General features: G+C 39.6%; 1 protein-coding gene and 1 long non-coding RNA gene across 3 annotated transcripts in view; one reads left to right on the top strand and one right to left on the bottom strand.

Moving 5' to 3' along the window:
• The window catches only part of grk5l (G protein-coupled receptor kinase 5 like), an 84,845-nt gene extending 69,341 nt beyond the window's left edge, over nucleotides 1-15,504 (top strand). Inside the window, exons 4-16 of one of the 2 annotated variants that reach the window (XM_007247104.4) lie at nucleotides 541-618; nucleotides 784-881; nucleotides 1,078-1,170; nucleotides 1,298-1,361; nucleotides 2,016-2,156; nucleotides 3,007-3,197; nucleotides 3,331-3,368; nucleotides 4,375-4,464; nucleotides 4,761-4,969; nucleotides 5,554-5,691; nucleotides 5,802-5,939; nucleotides 8,406-8,537; nucleotides 10,347-15,504. In XM_007247104.4, coding sequence (XP_007247166.2) covers nucleotides 541-618; nucleotides 784-881; nucleotides 1,078-1,170; nucleotides 1,298-1,361; nucleotides 2,016-2,156; nucleotides 3,007-3,197; nucleotides 3,331-3,368; nucleotides 4,375-4,464; nucleotides 4,761-4,969; nucleotides 5,554-5,691; nucleotides 5,802-5,939; nucleotides 8,406-8,537; nucleotides 10,347-10,430 — 1,494 coding nt within the window. In that variant the 3' untranslated portion in view covers nucleotides 10,431-15,504. Of the gene's footprint in view, nucleotides 1-540; nucleotides 619-783; nucleotides 882-1,077; nucleotides 1,171-1,297; nucleotides 1,362-2,015; nucleotides 2,157-3,006; nucleotides 3,198-3,330; nucleotides 3,369-4,374; nucleotides 4,465-4,760; nucleotides 4,970-5,553; nucleotides 5,692-5,801; nucleotides 5,940-8,405; nucleotides 8,603-10,346 lie in introns of both variants that reach the window. The other variant, XM_007247105.4, reaches the window with a different exon arrangement.
• A 273-nt stretch (nucleotides 15,505-15,777) lies between these two features.
• Nucleotides 15,778-20,906, bottom strand: LOC125806077 (uncharacterized). Its single transcript, XR_007441401.1, has 2 exons — nucleotides 20,596-20,906; nucleotides 15,778-16,226 (listed from the first exon to the last, which is right to left on the bottom strand). It is a non-coding gene; the product is annotated as an uncharacterized LOC125806077 (long non-coding RNA).
• Nucleotides 20,907-22,039: the final 1,133 nt, after the last annotated feature.

The raw sequence follows: 22,039 nt of genomic DNA, 5'->3' as shown, positions 1-22,039 counted from the left end.
TAGGACGTCTGTGAGCTGATGTATCGGAGCCGAGTCGCTGCGCTTTCCTCCAAGCGCGCTGGCTGCTCGGCAATGCTGCATCAGCAGCAGCTCGAAAAAAGCGGTGGCTGACTTCACATGTATCGGAGGAAGCATGTGCTAGTGTTCACTCTCCTGGTGTGTTGGGGCATTACTAGTGATAGGGGGAGTCCTAATGAGTGGGTTGGGTAATTGGCTGTGTAAACTGGGGAGAAAATGGGAAAAATTAGAAAAAAAAAAAGAAATCATGATAAATCATGTTAAATCACATTTAATTACATATCAAAATTAACATGTAATTAATGTACTTTTCTAAAGATACTAGGCTACATTAGCCTTGTAGTTCCAGTAGAACTTCAGACAGTAAGCATGGTCTCTGTGGTTCCATCTCTCCCTCACACACACACACACACACACACCAAGCAGTGTTAATTTGTGTCGTTGTTGTTGATAATGGTGATGATTTTGACGTGTTTCCAGAAGTTGTTGTGTGTGGTAACACTATGATGCTGTGCCCTTTAGGAAGACTACGAGGTGACGCCGGATGAAAAGAGGAAGAGCCGCGGTGATCAGATCATTAAAAAGTTCCTCACCAAACAGGTGTGTGCGTATGTATAAGTGAGAGAGAGAGAGAGTGTGTTAAATGATGTGTGATCTGTCAGTATGTGCAAAGTGCATAAAAAGTGTTTTAAGAAAAAAGAAAAAAAAAAAGGAAAGGAAACTAACCTCACTTTTTTTTTTTTTTTTTTTTTTTTGCTTCTGTAGTCTCCGGAGTGTGTTGACGTGGTAGAGGGTCTTGCCGAGCACTGCAGAGAAAATCTTGAACTGAGCCCTTGCAAAGAGATATTCAGCGACTGCCGCAAGTAAGAAACACACACATTCAAACACACAGGTCTTAATAGAACATATTACAGTAAGATATTACTCAATGTGTCATTGTGTTCTGTGGTTAGTGTATGGAGCTGTATAACTGCTCTGCTGCTGTTGCTGCAGTGTTAAATGCAGGTGTAGTGGAGTTAAGTTGTTATTAAGCTGTTTCTTTTGTGTATTTTATTGCAGAGCTCTACATGACTACTTAAGCGGTGCTCCCTTCTCCGACTACCAGAACAGCATGTACTTCGACCGCTTCCTACAGTGGAAGATGCTGGAAAGGTCTGGACCTCTACTTTGCTCTGTGTTCAGTGTGTGAAAGTTTTGCAAGCTATAACTTTTAGTGGTTGAGGGTTTACATGTTTAACTGGCTTCATAATAACACTGCTGGTTCTGGTGTGTTTTTTAGGCAGTCAGTCACGAAAGACACGTTTCGGCAGTATCGGGTCCTGGGAAAGGGAGGCTTTGGAGAGGTAATGTATTAATCATATGTATTTTTGTCAATTTTGTTATTATCTCAGTTATTTTAAATAATTTTGCTTTCATATTCTCCAGTGTATAGAGCTGTTGTGTCTGCTGTGTCAAACTTTTTTTTTTTAATCACAAAAAATAGAACATCAAATATCAGTCTCATCTAAATCATTTGGATTCAATTCATTGCATAGTTTGGAGGTCTTGCATTATAGTAACATTATGTATCTTTATAAATATACCTCCACCATTTTTGGAAGCTATACTTTTAGCCTACCAAGCTCTCACTGTCAGTTGTTGATGAAACTACCTCCACCAAGCTTGGAAGCTGTGCTTTATCCTGGCTAAGTTTCACTGTCAGTTGTTAATGAATCTACCACCACCATGTTTGCAAGATGTGTTTTAGCCTTGCTAGCTCTTAGTGTTAGTTATTGAAGAAACAACCTCATGTTCAGACTGTATTTTATCCTGGTTAGCTCTCACTGTAAGTTATTGATAAAACCACCTCCAATCTGTTCTTTATCATGGTTAGCTCTTGATGTTAGTTGATGTTGAAACTACCTCCACCATGTTTAGAAGCTGTACTTGAGCTTGGTTACTGCTTATCGAGAGATGTTGGTGAAACTACTGGGTGTGGTATTTTACTGTGTGTCCAGGTGTGTGCGTGTCAGGTGCGGGCTACAGGTAAGATGTATGCCTGCAAGAAGCTGGAGAAGAAGAGGATAAAGAAGAGGAAGGGCGAGTCCATGGCTCTGAATGAGAAGCAGATTCTGGAGAAAGTCAATAGCAGATTCGTAGTAAGTTCACACCGTTTGCTTCTTTATCTTTGCAGTTTACAGAATTATTTATATTTGTAACATTTTAGTCATCATTGATCAGCCCTAACATTAAAACCACTGGCAGCTAAAGCAAATAACATTGGTTTCTATGACTCCTGTCAAGATTTAGATATGTTAGGCAGAAAGTGAATAATTAGTGCTTCGAGTGATGTGTTGAAGAAAAAAGTGGACAAGCTTGAGAATCTGAGACCATTTGACAAGACCATTGTGATGGCTAGACAACTGAAGGGCCAGAGCATCTCCAAAACACTAGGCAGATCTTGTGCGGTGTTCCTGTTGTGCATTGGTCAGTATCTACGAAACAGGTCTATAGAGGACTTGTGAAGTCCATGAGAGATCAAAAGTGGCAAATGGGAGATTTTTGGAGATTATTGGATATATTGTTCTTGAAGTAAATGCAATAAACATTTTTAGCTTTTTAAACACTATTTTATGCTCTGACATTATAGGCTAATACCATAATAATGCAGAAACACCCTTTTTTAAGCAATTCACGTTTAATTATTATGAATTTTCAGACTTTGGAATTGAAATATCATAATTTGCAATAATGATAAAAAAAAACAACAAGAAAAACCAAAAGGGCAGTATCCATTTAATGTACAATAAGTTCTTATATCAAGACAGGCCTATAGGTGGTTTTAATCTAATGGCTGATGTCTGATGACTGGTGTTTTTTGGATAACAGGCTGTAGCCTACACATTCTGCTTTTCTGGGGTTTAAAAATACATCAAATTCTCAAAATCTACTCTGCCATATAATCCGCATTCTCACCACTCGTTTCTGGTGCTTTCCGCTTGTTCTCAGGTCAGCTTAGCGTACGCGTACGAAACCAAAGACGCTCTGTGTCTGGTGCTGACCATCATGAACGGCGGAGACCTGAAGTTCCACATCTACAACATGGGCACGCCAGGCTTTGAGAAGGAGCGTGTCCAGTTTTATGCTGCTGAAATCTGCTGCGGCCTCGAGCACCTGCACCGAGAGTCCATCGTCTACAGGTGAAGGACAGGCCAATTTTATAGCCACACATGATTCACTGTCTCTCATACACACACACACACACACACACTCACTCACAAACACAAAATTCACCCACTCACATTGAGATGTTTTGTGTCTTTTGTGCTGCAGGGATTTAAAACCAGAGAACATTCTCTTAGATGATAACGGTAAGCAGCACTCTTTCACCATCACTGTGTTTTTAAGTGTGATTTAAGGGTGTGATCTAAAATATCAGCACTGTGCCCTTTTTTTTAAGTGTTTTTAAGTTCAGTGTTTTCAATCTAAGCATGTCTTACTGCTTCTGTAGTCTGCAATCAGTTACCACGTAATACATTCGAGTAATTTCCCTTATCTTAGAGAACATCCCAAATAAAATGCAGCTCTGCCAGTTTAGCATCAGAACGTTTGTGTTGTAATTGTACACTATATTAAAGCAGATCTTTTTATTGCACATATTCACACAGACTAGGATATAAAATAAATTAATAAACCTGTCTAATACAAATTTTAACAGATACAAATTCTGTTACTATTTCCTATACCTACGGATGATATACTGTCCCACAAATTATTGCAGTATAACTTGTTACTGAGAGTTTATGCCACTGAAACCATTATAATATAATCAAAAATTATACAATTAATATTGAAAAACATTGAGGTTTTAATTATTAAAAACATTGAGATGGAGGAACTGGAATATAAAATCCCAATTTTTTACACGTCCTAACTAAATACAATATAGATAAAATAAAATCACTTTTTTTTTTTAAAGTAAAACATTTCTACTTTTTTACATTAATTGTATCTCCTCAATAAATACTATGCAAAATGCTTGAGCAAAATGACTGAGACCATGTCCATATACTTTATGATCGATACAAAGATAATGTAAGTATTGTGATAATGCCAGGCATGGGCCAAAATTGTATAAATGCAGAGTTGTTCTACTATCTGTGAAAATATGCGCTGAAATGGCAGTAAAACCCCCAACCAACCAACTATCAAATCTACTATCTGTGACCAACAGAATATTACCTAAACTGGACTGGTGTTTAACTTGATGCCCTGCACTTAGATCAGCAATCGTAGCAGAACTCTGGTGGTTTTTGACCCTGATCTTATCATGCGAGTGTGCTGATGTTTATTTTGCTTTGTTTATTCTCGTTTCAGGCCATATCCGGATCTCAGACCTGGGGCTGGCCATCAAAGTGCCTGAGGGAGAGATGATTCGCGGCCGAGTGGGCACTGTGGGTTATATGGGTAACTATTCAAATTTAATCATTATTCACTACTTTAATCATAGGTTACCTTAATCAGCTTCATGATGGACCTATGTTCTGCTTCTTTAAAAAATATGTATTGATTGGATTATTCTAGTTCTAATTGTTATTCTGCTGTTATTTTTTTTATTTTGATTAGTTAAATGACTTATATAAAAGTTTATGTAAAATACATCAAAGTGTCTTTTAATATTAAACTTCAGCTTTGTTTGTTTTTGCTTGATGTTTAAACTTGTGAGTTCTAACTGACGTGTTTCTGCGCCGATTGGCTGACAGCTCCCGAGGTGATCAATAACGAGCGCTACAGTATGAGTCCTGATTGGTGGGGTTTGGGCTGTTTGATCTATGAGATGACCGCTGGACGCTCGCCCTTTCGCGCCCGCAAAGAGCGAGTGAAGAGGGAGGAGGTGGAGAAACGAGTGCAGGAGGAGGAGGAGGAGTACAGCGACAAGTTTACAGAAGACACCAAAGCCATCTGCAGGATGGTGAGTGCAAACACACACACACTGCTTATACACTGCTACTAATCAAGGTATTACAAGGGTTATTTGAGTGATGCCATAGAATAATTACAAAAACATGTTTGTGGATATTTAAAGGTTTAAGGAAGTCAGTTTAAATGTAATTTATGCAGCTTTATGTGAGAATTGGTTATGGGAGTGTACTGTGATTCACTGGTATACCATTGCTCCAAAAAATCTATACATTTAGTACAGATAAAGCAATACACTGTTCACATTTTTGCTGTATGCTACATGTTAATCCAAATTGCCAATTACAATATGTGTAAAACATGAATGAAAATAATCATTGTTTTTATTCATTTTACTGGCAAATTCAAATTCAAAATCAATGCACTGCTACCTTCTAGTAAGACTGTTGCTAATGCGTACGTGTGTGTGTGTGTGTGTGTGTGTGTGTGTGTGTGTGTGTGTGTGTGTGTGTGTGTGTGTGTGTGTGTGTGTGTGTGTGTGTGTGTGTGTGTGTGTGTGTGTGTGTGTGTGTGTGTGTGTGTGTGTGTGTGTGTGTGTGTGTGTGTGTGTGTGTGTGTGTTTGTGTGTGTGAGCAGCTCTTAGCCAAAGACCCCAAGCAGAGGCTAGGCTGCCAGGCTGAAGGAGGTGCAGAGGTCAAAGCCCATCCCTTCTTCAAAAACATCAACTTCAAGAGACTAGAGGCCGGCATTCTGGAACCTTCCTTCGTGCCTGATGTGAGAGGCTACATCAGACCACTTATTGTTTTTAGTAAAGTTGATTTGATCATATAAGCTGAGAATATTAAATCTAATCTTTTTTGTGTGTGTGTTTGTGTGTTCTGCAGCCCAGGGCAGTCTACTGTAAAGACGTTCTGGACATTGAACAGTTTTCCACTGTTAAGGGCGTTAACCTGGACCAAACAGACAATGACTTCTACTCCAAGTTTGCCACTGGCAGCGTCTCCATCCCATGGCAGAATGAGGTGTGTGCTGATATAGTTGTGTGTAAAACTCTTTTTCATAATGTTATGACTGAATGCTTTCACTAAAGGTGAAGATGGGTGGCAGTTTTTCTTGCAGTGTTTTAAAGTTGTAGATAGATAGATACTTTATTTATCCCGAAGGAAATGTAGGCATCCAGCAGCAACAACATAATACAGTAAGAAACATACTAAACATAAATTAAAACACAGAAGAATAGAAATATATAAGGCTATAAAAAACTTATTATACAAGGTAAAGATCTATCTGTAAACGGAGCAGTGCAACAGATGTTGCTAATGGTCATTAAATGGTCATTGTGTGATGAATAGACCAATAGAAATGCTCCAGATTGTCTTGGTATACAATTTTCTTTTTTGCTATAAAGCTTGCATTTTGGAGATACCCTGACATGCCAAATGTCATGGGACTGGACATTTTATCATTATATCCCATGACTTTTCTTATGGAAGCTAAAAAAACACTATACTGCTCTGCAGAATGTGTGTGTGCCTTCAAGTCCTTTTGCGAGGGTAATTCTAGCCAGATGCCCCCAGTCACAAACATTACCACCCATTGTGCTGTCCACTCTGGGTGGTAATGCCTCCTTGATTGATGTATTCCTGGTACACGTGTGACAATGGATCATACACTGCCCCGTTGGAAGGTATCTTAAATACCTATTCTATCCATTGTGCACCCAATTTCAGGCCTTGCTCGAACTCTTACAATTCACTTTGCATTGCCATGAACACACTTGCTGAACAGTGCTGAACCACATTTACAAGATAACACCTCACAACTTACACAGGTGTGGGTGGTCCCAATCCATCCCACAAGATAACACTTGTTGATCAATTTACATATTTCGCTGGTTCGAATTCGGCGCTCTCTCCCCACATCACTCCAAAGGGTGATGTCGCACAAGGCATCTGTGAGCTGTTGTATCGGAACCGAGTCGCTGCACTTTCCATCGAGTGCGTTGTGATGCTACTCGGCAATGCTGCATCAGCAGCAGTTCCAAAACAGGTGGTGGCTGACTTCCCATGTATCGGAGGAGGCATGTGCTAGTCTTTACCACCCCTGGGGTTGGGGCACCATAGTGATAAGGGGAGTCCTAATTACTGGTTTGGGCTGTGTAAATTAGGAGAAAATGGGATAAAATACATTACATACTGACCTCCCCTGACTTTTATTGAGCTTAATTATGTATATAAAGTACATTAATAAAATAATAAGAATAGTAAGTGTTTTGTGCAGTACACACTCTTTATTGTAAAAGAGATGTGAATGTGAAGAAACAGTTCTTTCACTAAACACTTACATAGCTAAATTCATGAATATTATGTGCATTTTAAGTGAGCTGTATGTAATAATGTAAGACTGTAGGTAGGGTGCTGCTTTGTGTACCTGTTTTATCAGCTTTATGGGGTCACAGAGAAATAACAGTAAATTCCACAGTATCTACACTGTGCTCTTCAATAGCGCTGTTTACAGTGCAGAGTGGTTGTGTTGCTGGGAGCTGAATTCAGCAGCAGGAGAGAGGGAGAGAGAGACAGGGAGTAAGAGAAGTGGAACAACAGAGGAAAACTCAGAGGACTGGATCCAGTTAGTTCAACTTTGTTGTCTGTTTCCTGTTGAGGAAAGATCTGTAAACAAGCTTTTGATTCTGAGACGTGATCACACTCACACAGACACACACAACCCGGCTCGACAGATAGAAGGTTGGATGGAGAGATGGGCAGACAGTATGTAGTATGGGCAGACGCTCAGTTGGATATATCTTCGGAGAGATACACAGGTGGTTAGATAGATAGATGGAAAATGGATGGATCAAGAAAGACAGAAGAATTGAAGGATGGATAGAAAGACATGTGATTGGACAGAAATGAATGGGGACAGGCTCAGATAGAAGGATGAAGGGTTGAATGGGAAGACAGACAGACTAAATGATGATGGATGGATGGATTAAGAATATATAGATGGAAAGAGACAAAATTAAGAATGTATAGATGGAGAGAGACTGACAGATTGAATAATATATAGATGCATAGAGACTGACAGAACTAAGAATAAACAGATGGTAAAAGAGACTGAGAGATTGAAGAATATATAGATGGAGAGAGAGACAGAATGAAGAATATATAGATGGAGAGAGACAGATATAATGAACAATGTAGATGGAGAGAGACAGAATGATGAATACCTAGATTAAGAGAGACAGATAGATTAAAGAATATATAGATGGACAGAGAGACAGAATGAAGAATATATGAATGGTGAGAGAGACACTGAAAGATGGGTGGATACATGGAGAGACAGACAGACAAGGATGGATAAATAGATGTGGAGACGGACAAGCAGAAGATTAACCTATTGGTAGACCGATAGATAGACTGATGTATGCATAGTTAGTGACTTATTGATAATTTAAAATTTACAATTTTTTCCCCTCCCTCTCTCCACAGATGATAGAGACAGAATGCTTTAGTGACCTTAACGTGTTTGGGCCTCAGGGGTCGCGACCCCCTGACCTGGACTGGACGCAGCCGCCGGAGCCACCGCGGCGCAGCCTGCTGGACAGGATCTTTAGGAGACATGTGAGGATCTCCTCCTCCCCCACAGAGGAACAGGCCAGAGAACACAATAGTTAACTACAGACCAGGTCAAACACCCACTCAGGACACCCCTCCTTCACTCCACACACCACCACCCACCCCTCCAGCCTTAACAAGAGCAGTGCGCTTATTCACGCTTTTACCTGATCACTTCTTGCTTCTTTCACTTACATTAAAGTCAAACTCATTATAAGTGGTCCATCTCTTTAATCCCACATTAAATTTAATGGATATGTTTTGCCTATACTGCATAATGCAAAAATAACTGCTGTGTCTTTATTATAAAACCTACAAGGATTCCACATTCTTATGTGTCCTGTAAGTAAGTTATGCAGTAAGTTGCAACTACTGCTCACATAAATGTGCAAATGCAGGCACATAGCCTGTCTAGTCCCTGTAGACCATTGTTATTGGACAATAGGAGAACAGAGAAACAGGAACATATGGGCATTTAGCTGTGGAGCATTGAAACCTTTTCCTTTGGAATGATGGGTGGTGTGATCATCCAGCATCCTAACCTCACTAATGCTTTTGTCGCTGAATGCAAGCAAATGCTCAAAGCAATGCCCAACATTCTATTCTATCACCTTCCCTGGAGAGTAGAGACTGTTACTGTCATATTTAGTAGTAGAAGTAGAAGTAAAAAATACTTTTGTCTTTCTTTGCGGTGTAAAAAATTAAGACACCGCTCCAGTTTCTGAATCAGTTTCTCTGATTTTGCTATTTATAGGTAAAATCAACATTGTTGTTTAATCATATAAACTATAGACAATATTTTTTCCAAAGTCCAAATAAAAATAGTCTTTTAGAGCATTTATTTGCAGAAAAAGGGAAATGGCTGAAATGACAGAAAAGATGCAGAGCTTAAATTTAGACCTCAAATAATGCAAAGAAAACAAGTTCATATTCATAAAGTTTTTTAATCACAGTTTTCATGCATCTTGGCATGTTCTCCTCCACCAGTCTTACACTCTGCTTTTGGATAACTTTATGCCACTCCTGGTGACAAAAGAATTAAGCTGTTTAGCTTGGTTTGATGGCTTGTGATCATCGAACTTCCTCTTGATTATATTCCAGAGGTTTTCAATTTGGTAAAATCAAAGAAATAATAATAATTTTTAAGTGTTCTTTTTTTTCCAGAGCTGTATATAAAAGACCAAATATTTTTACTGTAGACTATCCAAATATCCCTATAATGGATAAAATACAAGTAAAATGGTTCCAAACCCAAAAAGCAGCCCATTTCCATTCAAATCCCATTTTGCTTTTCTGTAAATGTTCTTGATCCATATAATTGTGCGAGACCCAGCAGTATGCTGCAAGTGTGAAAGGGGGAATTCACAAGCTTTAAAATTTTAAAATCAAATTTACACTTTCTCCTCTGAGCCCAAATGTAGATAAGATGTATTGGTTAAAAAGTTAGCTTGTTCAGTGTATTACTGGAGCTACAAGGCTAATGTAAGTGGCGGGGAATAAAGCATTATGTACAACAATTATCATTATTTCCAAATCATACAGTAATCTCAGTTATAATATACTTATATCTAATATACTTAATCATGTGTTTTCTGACAAGTTTTATATTTAATCATTTAGACAGCGCTCCAGTGCAAAACCAAAAAGGCTTAACCCTCAGGCTTCCAAAAACAAGGAAAAGTGTGTAATTTAATATATATTTTTTTGGTGGAAGAGGGCAATAACACAGGATTTGAGAAACATGTTGAAAATCAAACCCTGAAAATAACACTTCTTCTCTGCTTTGTCTTTTTCGTTCCCTTATTCTCTTTGCAGCATCCAGAGGCGGCCATCGCTCACAGCCGAGTCTCGTCTTCCAGCGTCAACTCTGTTGACTCAGTGTCAAACTCTGCCCCCTAGTGGACAGATGCCTGCGGGACTACAGGGAACAAGATAGAACGAGTGATATAAAGAGAAAGAGTGGAAAAAAATTAACAGAGAGAAACTCCTCCTGTCCTGCACAGGCTGGTCTTTACAGCATGGAAGAGGATTTGTTTTTATGTCCTGGTCTAGGCCGCCAACACTAACCATTCGCGGCACGCTGGAGGGCAGGAGACGAAACAACTCTGCTTTTGAGACGAAAGAGACCTCTTTTTCTTTTTCCTGTAATTTTTTTTTTTTTACGAAAGGCGAACTTTTACCCCTCACCTCATGCTCCCTCAGGATTGCTGGACCAGAAAATAAAAAGAGCCACTGACAATGACGGAATATTAAACTCTTATTATTCAGGGGATTTTACTGAAAAAAGAGAGGCCTCCACAGGGAATGGGAAGGGGGCTTTTTTCCCAGCCCTTCCGTTTGGGAGGGAAAAAGTGTTAACATGAACTGAAGACACTCTACACACTCACTAACACAGGCACTCACTCTCTCCCTTCTCCTCCTCCTCCTCTTCTTCCTCCTCTTCCTCTTTCTTCTTCATCCCTCTCTTTAAACCCTGTCTATACCTTCTCTCCCACTGCAGTTCCAACTCAACAACACAAAACACCTCCAACCTCAAACCCAAAATGTGCATTGCCTTGCATACACTCAGGCCAAAGATCAGATATGTATTTGAGTATTCGGTTGCCATATTTTGTTCTGGAGAGTGAGGTTAGGCCTAAAAAAAAAAAGGAAGGAAAAATAAAAACAAGCACAAGGATGACCAGAGCTTGGGGTAGTCGCTGTCTTTCAGTCATCCATAAAGGGATACTTGATCTAGGAAATCCAAGGTGGCTAGCTGTGCTAATATTTCTAGTTTTTAGTGAAAGATGCATACTTGATCCTGAAAAGCTGAGGCGGCTAACGGCACTAATCATTCGCTAGTTATTAGTAAAATCTGAATACTTGATCCTGAGAAGCTAAAGTGGCTAACAGCACCAATGTTTCTGCAATCAGTGAAGGCTGGATATTTGATCCAGAAGCTATAAGGTGGCTAACAGCGCTATTTTCTCTAGTATTATAGTAATCCAGAAGAACTACAGTGGATAACATTGCCAGTGTTGCTAGTTATTATGAGTGAAATCTGAGTACTTGATTCAGAGAAGCTAAGCTGGATAACAGCACCAATGTTTATTACAATCAGTGAAAGATGGATGCTTGATCCAGAAAGGCTAAATAGGACACCATTGGTGCAAATTAAGATAATGCTAGTTTCCAGTGAAATCTGAATACTTGATTCAGCTAAGCAGCTATGGTGGCTAACAGCTCCAGTGTTTTTAGGAATCGGTAAAAATTGGATGTGTCCCAGTACAGCTCTAATATATCTACCTAGTTATCAGTGAAGTGTGGATACATAACATTGCCTGTTTTGCTAATAATGAGTGGAAGCTGGATGCTTGATTGTGAGCAGCTCATGTGGTTATTAAAGCTGGATTCTTCGTTCAGGAAGGAAGAAGGTAAGAGCATTGCCAGTGTTTGCTAGTAAGTAATGAGTGAAATCTGAAAGGGATGCTTGATTGAGAAGAGGTGTTGTCCAATCTTTAGCAGACAAGGTCATCCACATCTTAATGACAGAAGTGAAGATATGGGATATAGCATAGGCTTTCCACTGGAAGTGTTACATGTTACAGCAGGACATTTCAACATCACTTCCTATGTACAGTACAAGGGCATTGAAAATGAGTGAGGGGCCATAAGCGGAGACAGAACAGTGGGAGGTGTGGTCTTATCAGCAGTGGGTGGGCCCTAAACCAGCAGCTACGCACCAACACAGCACAATAAAAATCAATCAGGGATCTAACTCCACTGTACTCATCTCATCAGTTCTGTTACCCCAACCAGTGCGTGGGGGGGCACCACTCTTTAAAATAATTTACAAATTCAGTATACAGGAGCCGTGCTGTGCATCACCTGTGGACAATCCTCACTACTCTTTACAACTCATAATATTCTCTCTGTGCTGCCTGGGTAGTTGCTAACAGAGGGACCTGAATGGTCAGTACATGTGCCACAATCTGCAGCAGGCTAAAACATAGGACTGTATTAGAGCAGAACTGACCAATCATTATTTTTTCATTTTTTCTTAATTCTTAATTACCAATAAGTGAAGAAATCAGTCAGTTTGAGTGTCATAAGAGGCGGTATTACACTGCTCGATACTGACTGGTTAATGTGTGTTCATCTTAATTAAATTCATCCATCACCATTCAAATACACAGCAACATCATGACCGCCTCATCACCCCATCTCCACCCATAAAACAGTTGCCAAATGTAAAGTTAAAGGAGTACCCTAGTGTTTTTCAACCTAAGCTTAATTTACTGCATCTGTGTTGTACTGTCCGCTGCCACAGAAAATATTTTAGTATAAAGACAAATAGACAAAACTAAAAAAGAACAGATTTTCCAATACTTTTCAATAGTCTATATAGAGTGTAGCAGATAAGGTTGACAACTCTTAGTCTAAAAAAAAAATGAAAACGAATTCATAATAGAATTAATTACATAACAAATGCAGTGTTTATGGATAACAATTTGCTGCTCTATTCTGAATAAAATTAGGTGTTTATAGCAGTTTAATGTACACAACAGATGCTGTGAATAGAGTTTGGGTTGACACTTTCCTTCCAGTATTGGATGTTTCTGAACTCCAAATGCCACAGTCTTGCTTGAATCGAGTCCTTTTTCAGAGTGTTTACATTCAGCAGCGCAGTAAACCAGGTTCACCGTAACCAGCATACCTCAGAACCTGCTCATTCCTCCATTTCTCCATACTGATGTCATTACACAGCATTAACACTGAAGAAAGATTCCACAAAGCTCATCGAATTAGTGTAACTCCAGCGGTGGCTGGTAAGTGTGCTCTTTTAGGTGTATTGTAATATCGAGGATTTAGACTGAACCTCAGCTGTACAGGCCTTAAAGAGTAACTGGAAAATTTGAGGAACCCACAATTTAGATGCTTGTTGTCACATAGCTATGTAAAATAGAGGGGGAAAGAAGAAATAGAAATGTTAAACTACCCTTTAAAGACTGGGTAAATTGTTCAATGTTACTGAAAAGATTACTGGTGTTAGCTTTGTGGCATTAGCCAGGGTGGTAAATAGCATCTGCTCACAGTGTCTCAAGCTAGCTAACTGATCATGTTTTGAGATTAAAAGCCTGCATTTTGCCTTCATACACCAAAAAAACAAACAAAAAAAATCCATTTGTGCATCTTTTTAGACAAATCAGGCTTTTGAGGGGGGTTATTATTGAGGAGGGTGTTTTTAAGTGCCATATTTATTCTTGATTAGCAAGCTAATCGGTTGTGCCATTAACTCAGACATTTGTAATCTATATTAACTTTAAATCTATATTAAGACATGATCATCCCCTACAAGGATATATATGTAGTATTTGTCATGGAAATTTTTTTAGGGTCCAGATTTTGGCCTTTGTTGGTGAAGAGATTAACACACAATTAGCCCATGCTAACTGGCTAGGTGTTTGGGAGTTGTACGCTCATGACTGGTCCAATTATGTTATTGTATTCTGAAAATATGAAAATACAGCTTAGTTAAGGTTTTTCAAACACTGGACAGACTCCGAGATGACGGGACCTGAGTGGAGTGTGAGAGAGTGGCTGCTGTGTGTGTACAGAATTGTCACGTAGCTGTTAGCAGTGGTGAGAGTCTGTGTTGTGCCACAAAATGGGGTTATAATGTGTGATGGTAGAATTTAAAGTGATTTATTATTTTTATTTTTAACATAAGGAATTGTTAGTCCTTATTTTAATAACGTTCTTCCCCAAGTTGCGGTGTGTATTTAGACCCTTTAGCATGTGTCACCATTCTGTATTCAGACATATTAGCAACTCTAAGCAGTTAAAGCTCTTTTTTTTTTCCTCTGTACCCTGTGGTAAACATACGTTCCAAAAGCTAGAATTTGTAATCCTATAAAACGTGTCTCTAAATCCTTTAATTTATGGATTCATAAGGTAGGCAAATCAGTATACATATACACTATTGTACATGTATGCTGTTTATTTTTACTCCATAGAAAAAAGTGGCCTAAGCTTGGAGTTCCTAATATGGGCGTGACGCACGTCTTCAGAGGCCTATTTGGAAGTTCCAGGGGATTTCACAATGTTACAGGGATCTTTCCCTCACCATTACTGCCTTGTGTTGTGTAGGCCTATTAGATTCGAGAAAGACTTTGACATTTGTAGATCCAATACCATCAAATTGTGATGCATCAACCAACTAGGCTGCCGTGTTTGGTGTTGCTGTTTTCGTAGAGGCTGCAGCAGCTGTTTCCAGAGCGTTTAGGACAGAGCATTGATGACTTTATTGATCATTAACTCTCTCCATATCACGGCGAGGGCCTAGCGACGACACTTGATATCGAAACTTCTTTGCTGTTTGTTTTTGTATTCTCAATACAAATAAAAATGACCCCCCATTCCCCCTCCCCAACCCCAATGTCCTTATTAGGAGCATGAATATTTGGAGCAATTTCAGTGCATTAAGTGTGTAGACTCTATGTATAAACGATGTATGTTCTCCATGACGCGATATGACAACTGACTTTGTGGTGACATAGCTGTTATGCTGCATTAAAGGGACATTGCCTTTTCAACAACGACCAAACTTAAAGGGAATGGGTGACTGCGGTAATCTCGCTGTGAGAGCGGATTGGTTTCCCACCCGGAAGACGAGCCTCCAATTGGATCCACAGAATTTCTTTCTTTTCTTTTTCTTTTTTTTATTGTCATTACAAGAGTTTTAGCTACATTCTGAAAAATCCAATGAAGTGCCTCCTTTTTAGCGGTGTAGTCCAGGTAGGGCCCATGTTAAGGTTTGCACTTTGTGTGTCACTTCTCTGTCATCGTCTGTGTCCGTGACACACAAACACTCACGCGCACACATACACACATACGCACACATGATTTTAAGAGAGAGGTGTTGTACTACGCTGATTGCATGTGAAGCCAAACCTGTCAAAGTCCTTCTGAATAAAACCTGTGCTGGCCTGAACAGGAGTGTGTGGCTTCTTTGTCTCTGTGTGTTATAAAAGCAAATAAATATACAGACCACTTAAAACTGATGAGTTACTTTGATTTGACCAAATTCAAACTTCGCTATCCAAAAGCAGTGTGTAAGACTGGTGGAGGAGAACATGCCAAGATGCATGAAAACTGTGATTAAAAAACAGGATTATTCTACCAAATATTGATTTCTGAACTAAATGCCTATTTTATTTGGTAATTGGGAGAAATGTCCATAGTTTATAGAATAAAATAAATCAAATCAAATCAAATCAAATTTATTTGTATAGCGCTTTTTACAACAGGTGTTGGCACAAAGCAGCTTTACAGAAACATGATTACAGGACAAAGAATCAGGCAAAACATTACACATAGAAAATACAGAATACAGAACCCCCAGTGAGCGCGGAGGCAAGGAAAAACTCCCTCAGAGCTGCAGGAGGAGGAAGAAACCTTGGGAGGACCAAGACTCACATTAAAGGGGGGACCATCCTACCACTGGTCAAACGGCTTTTAAATAGAAATTTAAAAAGTCTTTTATACATCTATATAGGTTTTATGTACTCAGGAGTGTAATAGCGCCACTAATGGCTTGGATGTAATCTGTAGTGGAGAGTAAGATGGTCGATGAGCAGCTGATCTGTGGTGGTGGTGGAGAAGAGCTGACTTCAGAAACTTCCATCAGTCTGGCCGGACAGGAGACGCGAGAGCCTGAGGGTCCAACATCGGTATCGGGTCAGACAGGTGGGCAGTCAGTAACTCGGAGGAAGGCAGAGAGATGGAATTAGTTTTGACTGGATTTATGCAAAACTGAGAATATTAAAACATTATCAGAGTGTGGCAAATGACTCCGGCAGAACTGAATAAAACAGCCTAACTAAAGGCAGAGAGCCAGAAGGTAACATAGACATGGAGGCACCCTGAAACACCAGCATCCACCCACTCCACCGTCCACAAACCTGAGTGACCGTGTGCAGTGGGAGAACAACAGCACCAGCATCTCAGTTTACCACAATTTCCTCTGTCCATGAACCCCTGAATCTGCAGCCTTATCTAAAGGGAAAAACATTAATTACCAAAAGCTAAACTAAACAAGTAAGTTTTCAGTCTAGACTTAAAGATTGAGACTGTGTCTGAGTCCCGAACATATTCGGGGAGATTATTCCAGAGTTGAGGCGCTTTATAAGAGAAAGCTCTTCCTCCTGCAGAGCTCCTCTGAATTTTAGGCACTACTAATAAACCAGCACCCTGAGATCTGAGTAATCGCGGTGGTTCATAACAGGAGATGAGGTCTTGTAAATACTCAGGAGCGAGTCCGTGTAGGGCTTTATACGTTAACAGGAGAATTTTATAGTCTATGCGGAATTTGACTGGAAGCCAGTGCAGTGCTGATAGTACTGGACTAATATGGTCAAATTTTCTAGTTTTAGTAAGGACCCTGGCTGCAGCATTTTGAACTAGCTGAAGTTTATTTAAGTTACTGCCGGAACATCCAGACAGTAGCACATTACAATAATCTAGCCTTGAGGTAATGAAGGCATGTACTAATTTTTCTGCGTCATGCAGTGATAGGGCATTTCTTAGCTTGGCGATGTTACGGAGGTGTAGAAAAGCTGTTCTAGTAACATTAGATATGTGTTTATCGAATGCTAGATCTGAATCTATGATAACTCCAAGGTTTTTAGCTGCTGAACCAGGGGTGGCTGAGAAGTCAGCCAGATTTAGCATTAAGTCTGATAATTTATTTCTAGCAGCTTTGGGGCCTAATAGGAGAACTTCTGTTTTATCACTATTTAATAGGAGGAAGTTGTGCGACATCCATGATTTTACATCTTCTACACAATCCTCGATTTTCTTTAATCTCACTCTGTCATCAGGTTTGGCTGATATGAAGAGCTGCGTGTCATCCGCATAACAATGAAAATTCACATTGTGTTTTCTAATAACTTTGCCCAGTGGGAGCATATATAATGTAAATAATAACGGTCCTAATATAGAGCCTTGTGGAATTCCATATCTTACCTTGGTATAACTGGAAGACATATCATTTATCCTCACAAACTGATAGCGATCGGTTAAGTACGATTTAAACCATGCTAAGGCAGTTCCGGTTACACCGACCATGTTCTCTAGTCTTTCTAAAAGGATAGTATGATCTATTGTATCAAAGGCTGCGCTCAGATCGAGAAGTACGAGTAAGGAAACACAGCCTTGGTCGGCGGCTATAAGTAGATCGTTTGTTATTCTAACTAAAGCTGTCTCAGTGCTATGATAAGGCCTAAATCCAGATTGAAATTTTTCATAGATCTGGTTTCTTTGCAGGTAAGAGCAAAGTTGTTGGGCTACAGCTTTTTCTAAAATCTTAGAAATAAACGGTAAGTTTGAAATAGGTCTATAGTTAGACAGTACACTAGGATCAAGATTTGGTTTCTTGATCAGAGGTTTAATTACAGCTGTTTTAAAGGCTTTGGGTACATGGCCCAGGGCGAGCGATGAGTTTACTATCATTAACAGAGGTTTAATTATATCTGGCAGTACCTGTTTTAATAATTTTGTGGGAACAGCATCAAGTGTGCAGGTTGTGCTGTTTGAAGAGGAGATAATTTTCTCTAGTTCTAGCTGTGGAAGTGGGTTAAAGACTTCCAACCTAACTTCAGCAACAGGGTTTTGTTCTAGATCAGCCAGACCAGATGATAGAGAGGATGTAATATTTATCTGTTTAATTTTATCCCGAATGTTTTCAATTTTACTATTAAAGAAGTCCATAAAATCATTGCTGGTGTAAATGGCTGGAATCTGAGGTTCAGTACCTGCCTGGTTTTTAGTTAATTTGGAAATAACACTAAAGAGAACTCTAGGATTATTTTTATTTATCTCGATCTGTGAGGCCAGATATGCTGAGCGGGCTTTATTAAGTTCTTTTCTATATTTAACAAGACTGTCTTTCCACGCAGAGTGAAACACTTCCAGTTTAGTTGATCGATATTTACGCTCTAAATTTCGTACTAACTGCTTTAAGGTACGAGTTTGATCATTGTACCACGTTGCGAGCTTTTTCTGTCTCTCTATTTTGTGTTTAAGGGGTGCTACAACATCTAAGGTAGAGCGAAAGGTATTTTCTAAACCTTCGGTTAGTTTGTCTAGTTCTACTGGGTCTACAGGAGAGTACATTAGAGTTGATAAGTCTGGAAGCTTATCTGTAAATTGTTGGGCTGTAAAAGGCGTAATTGAACGTTTTACAGAGTAGCTAGGGGATGTACGTATATTATGACTAAGATGTAATTTAAATGAAATAAGGTAATGATCTGAAATTGCGGAGGTTTGAGAACGAATATTCGGGTTATCTATGCTCACACCCAGGGTCAAAACTAAATCCAGAGTATGATTACAGTAATGAGTAGGTCCTGTTATATTTTGAATAATACCAACTGAGTCTAAAATCGATGTGAATGCCTTTTTTAATGGATCATCCAATTTTTCGAAATGAATGTTGAAGTCTCCAACTATAATCACTTTATCATTACTTACTGCTAAGTCTGTGACAAAATCACTAAATTCTTTTAAAAATTCTAAATAGGGCCCTGGTGGTCTGTAGATGTTAATTAAAGAAAATGCATTCTTTTTTGTAACTGGATTAATTATACTGGTGTAAAGAAGCTCAAAAGAAGTAAAATTTTCATAGTGTTTCTGATTGCTAACTAAGGTACTTTGGAAAAGTATGCAGACCCCACCTCCTCTACCGGACAATCTCGGATTGTGTATATAATTATAGCCTGCAGGGGTGGCTTCATTTAATGCTACATATTCATTTGGCCTAATCCAGGTTTCTGTCAGACACAGAACATCGAATTTCTGATCAGTTATCATTTCATTTACTAGAACTGCTTTTGAATTTAGAGATCTAATATTAAGTAAACCAATCTTTAGGTTTGAAATGTTAGTACTACAGTCTGGATATGATTGTTTAATATAAGTTAAGTTATTTAGATTTACTGTTTTAGTTTTTTGATGTTTTTGTTTGACTCGGGGGACAGACACAGTCTGAATACATTGGTATCTAGGTAACGTCTCTTTGCAGCTCGCAGACGGTCGGTTAAGCCTCTCTGTCTGCGGCCTGGTCCCGGCTCTGGATTGTCAGCAGCTTCTAATACTACTCTGCCGACTAACTAAAAGACTATGAGCTATGCTGCATGAAAGTAAGGCAGCACCCTCCCGCGTGGGGTGGACACCATCCCTACCTAAAAGACCAGGCTTGCCCTCAAAGTGTAGCCAGTTATCTATAAAGCCCACATGATTTTCTGCACACCACTTGGACATCCAGCGGTTCAGCGAAGAAAGCCTGCTGTAAGCTTCATCACCACGCCTCATTGGGATGGGGCCAGAGCAGATTACCTCCTCGGACAGCGTCTGGGCCTGTTTAATCACCTCTTTAATATTAGCCTTAGTTACTTCAGACTGCCGCAGACGAATATCATTGGCCCCTACATGAATTACTACCCTCGAATATCTCCTATTCCCTAACCTAAGGTTGCCACTAATGTCCGGTGCTCTGGCTCCCGGTAAACAAGTAACTGTTGCCGCTGGTGCCCCTAAAGGAGTAGCTAATTTCACGTGTCGGACGATAGAGTCTCCTATCACCAGAGTACCTTTAACAGGCTCCTCAGTTGGTGCTTCACTGAGCGGGGCAAACCTGTTTGACACGTGAACTGGGGGAGCGTGGTGTTCAGGTGGGCTGGCTGTGGCCTTTGCGGTAGCATTAGCCTTAGCCTTTCGACTATGCCGCCGAGACGTTACCCATTTGCCCCGCTGTGAGGGCTCTAAGGCCGGAGTCGAGGGGGTACTAACTCTCCCTGAGACACCCGGGGCTGCTAACAGTGAATCCTGCTGTCTATCCCTTATTAAACCCCGGACGTGCAGCTCTAACTTATTCACCTTATCCACCAAGGAGCTAACTATCTCACACTTAGTACAAATACCACTATTGTTACCAGTATCGGTGGATAAGGGATCTAAGCTATACATGCCACACTCTAAACAGGTGTAAACCTGAGCAGAAGCCATGGAGAAAAAAAGCACTCACCTTGTTTCAGTTGAAATTAGAAACTTACACAAACAAACTGCAGCAGCAAACAGCTAATCCAGCAAACCTGAGGAAAAAGTCTATAAAAGTAGACTGAGAGTGGATTAATAGGTGTGTAGAGCAAAGAGGAAGCAGACTAAAAGTGGATTAGTAAGTGTGAAGAGAGTAAAAGAGAAGAAAACAGAGAAAAGTGTAGAAGCTGAAGATTAAGCAAGCTTTCAGCAGCAGAGCAGCACAGCAGCAAACCAGCACAGCAGCAGACCAGAGTAGTAGAGAGCAGAGCAGGGAGCAGAGCAGGGAGCAGAACAATGTTCATTTTATTTAAACATATACCTATAAATAGCAAAATCAGAGAAACTGATTCAGAAACTTATGTATATCCTGTACAAAAATGTCACACAATTTGTTTACAAAAAGGTAGAAAAAAAGGTAGTTTTCCATGTATAGGGTCTTTTAAAATGTGACCAGACATTTTTATACATTTGTTGCAACATTTACATTGTTTTATTTTTTCTGAAATTGGTCTGTATTTTGTCTCCCTCCTGTTAATAAAGATCACTACTGAGTTCAGAGGAATAAGGCCAAGGGAATAAATTACTCTCACAGTTTGAGGGACATGAGATTGAAGGTTAAGGTAACGCTCATTTCTCCCGGCAGATGCTGCTCAAAGCATTCTCCATGTTGACTTTGAGTCACGGCAGATTTGCTGTCATTAAACTAACATTTTTCTGAGACTGCCAAAGCTGATTTTGGCTGCAGTGAGCAAGGCCAGCCGCTCCTCTGCTTGCGTAATAAGGATGCCATGGGACGGGTTTGATGTGGATCGTTTAATGGTTTAAGAAAGCATGTGACGGCCTAAAAACTTTCTGAAAGGCTAATAGCAATGGCCTGTTATCAAAGCTGAGGTTTGGGTTTGTGTAAAACTTGTGGAATTCAGTGTTTGAGATCAGTAAACAGACATTTAGAATAGAGTTAGGTGAGAAACTATGATCTATATGATCTCTTTATAGTAAGGGTGCACAGAACATCCCAAATATAGTTTTTTTTTTTACTATCCATACTCACCCCTTAACCTACACTCGTCTTCTGAGTTTTATATTAAATGTTAATGGAAAATTCAATAAAAATATATTTGTTTTTCTCCTGAACGTCCTTTAAGGTCCACTTCTTCTGTTTTCCACTGTACTGTGTAGAACGTTATTGCAAAATGTCAGTGCATGGAAACTGTGGAGATCAAGATGACATCTGGGACACCAAGAAAACTCTAGAGGAGCTCTAATGCTGATAAGATAGATAAATCAAACCCTCATATGACTGCCAAGAACATGCAGCTTTGAACAGATTGCCCAAACAATATTTGAGGAAGATTCATAAGAAAGAAATTATAAAACAGTATACCCAACATATAAACAAAGCAACCAGAAAAAATCATGGAAACACCTTA

Source organism: Astyanax mexicanus, chromosome 12 (assembly GCF_023375975.1).
Source record: "Astyanax mexicanus isolate ESR-SI-001 chromosome 12, AstMex3_surface, whole genome shotgun sequence".
In the NCBI taxonomy this organism is placed as follows: Eukaryota; Metazoa; Chordata; class Actinopteri; order Characiformes; family Acestrorhamphidae; genus Astyanax; species Astyanax mexicanus.
This window is presented reverse-complemented; position numbering and strand designations above follow the sequence as displayed.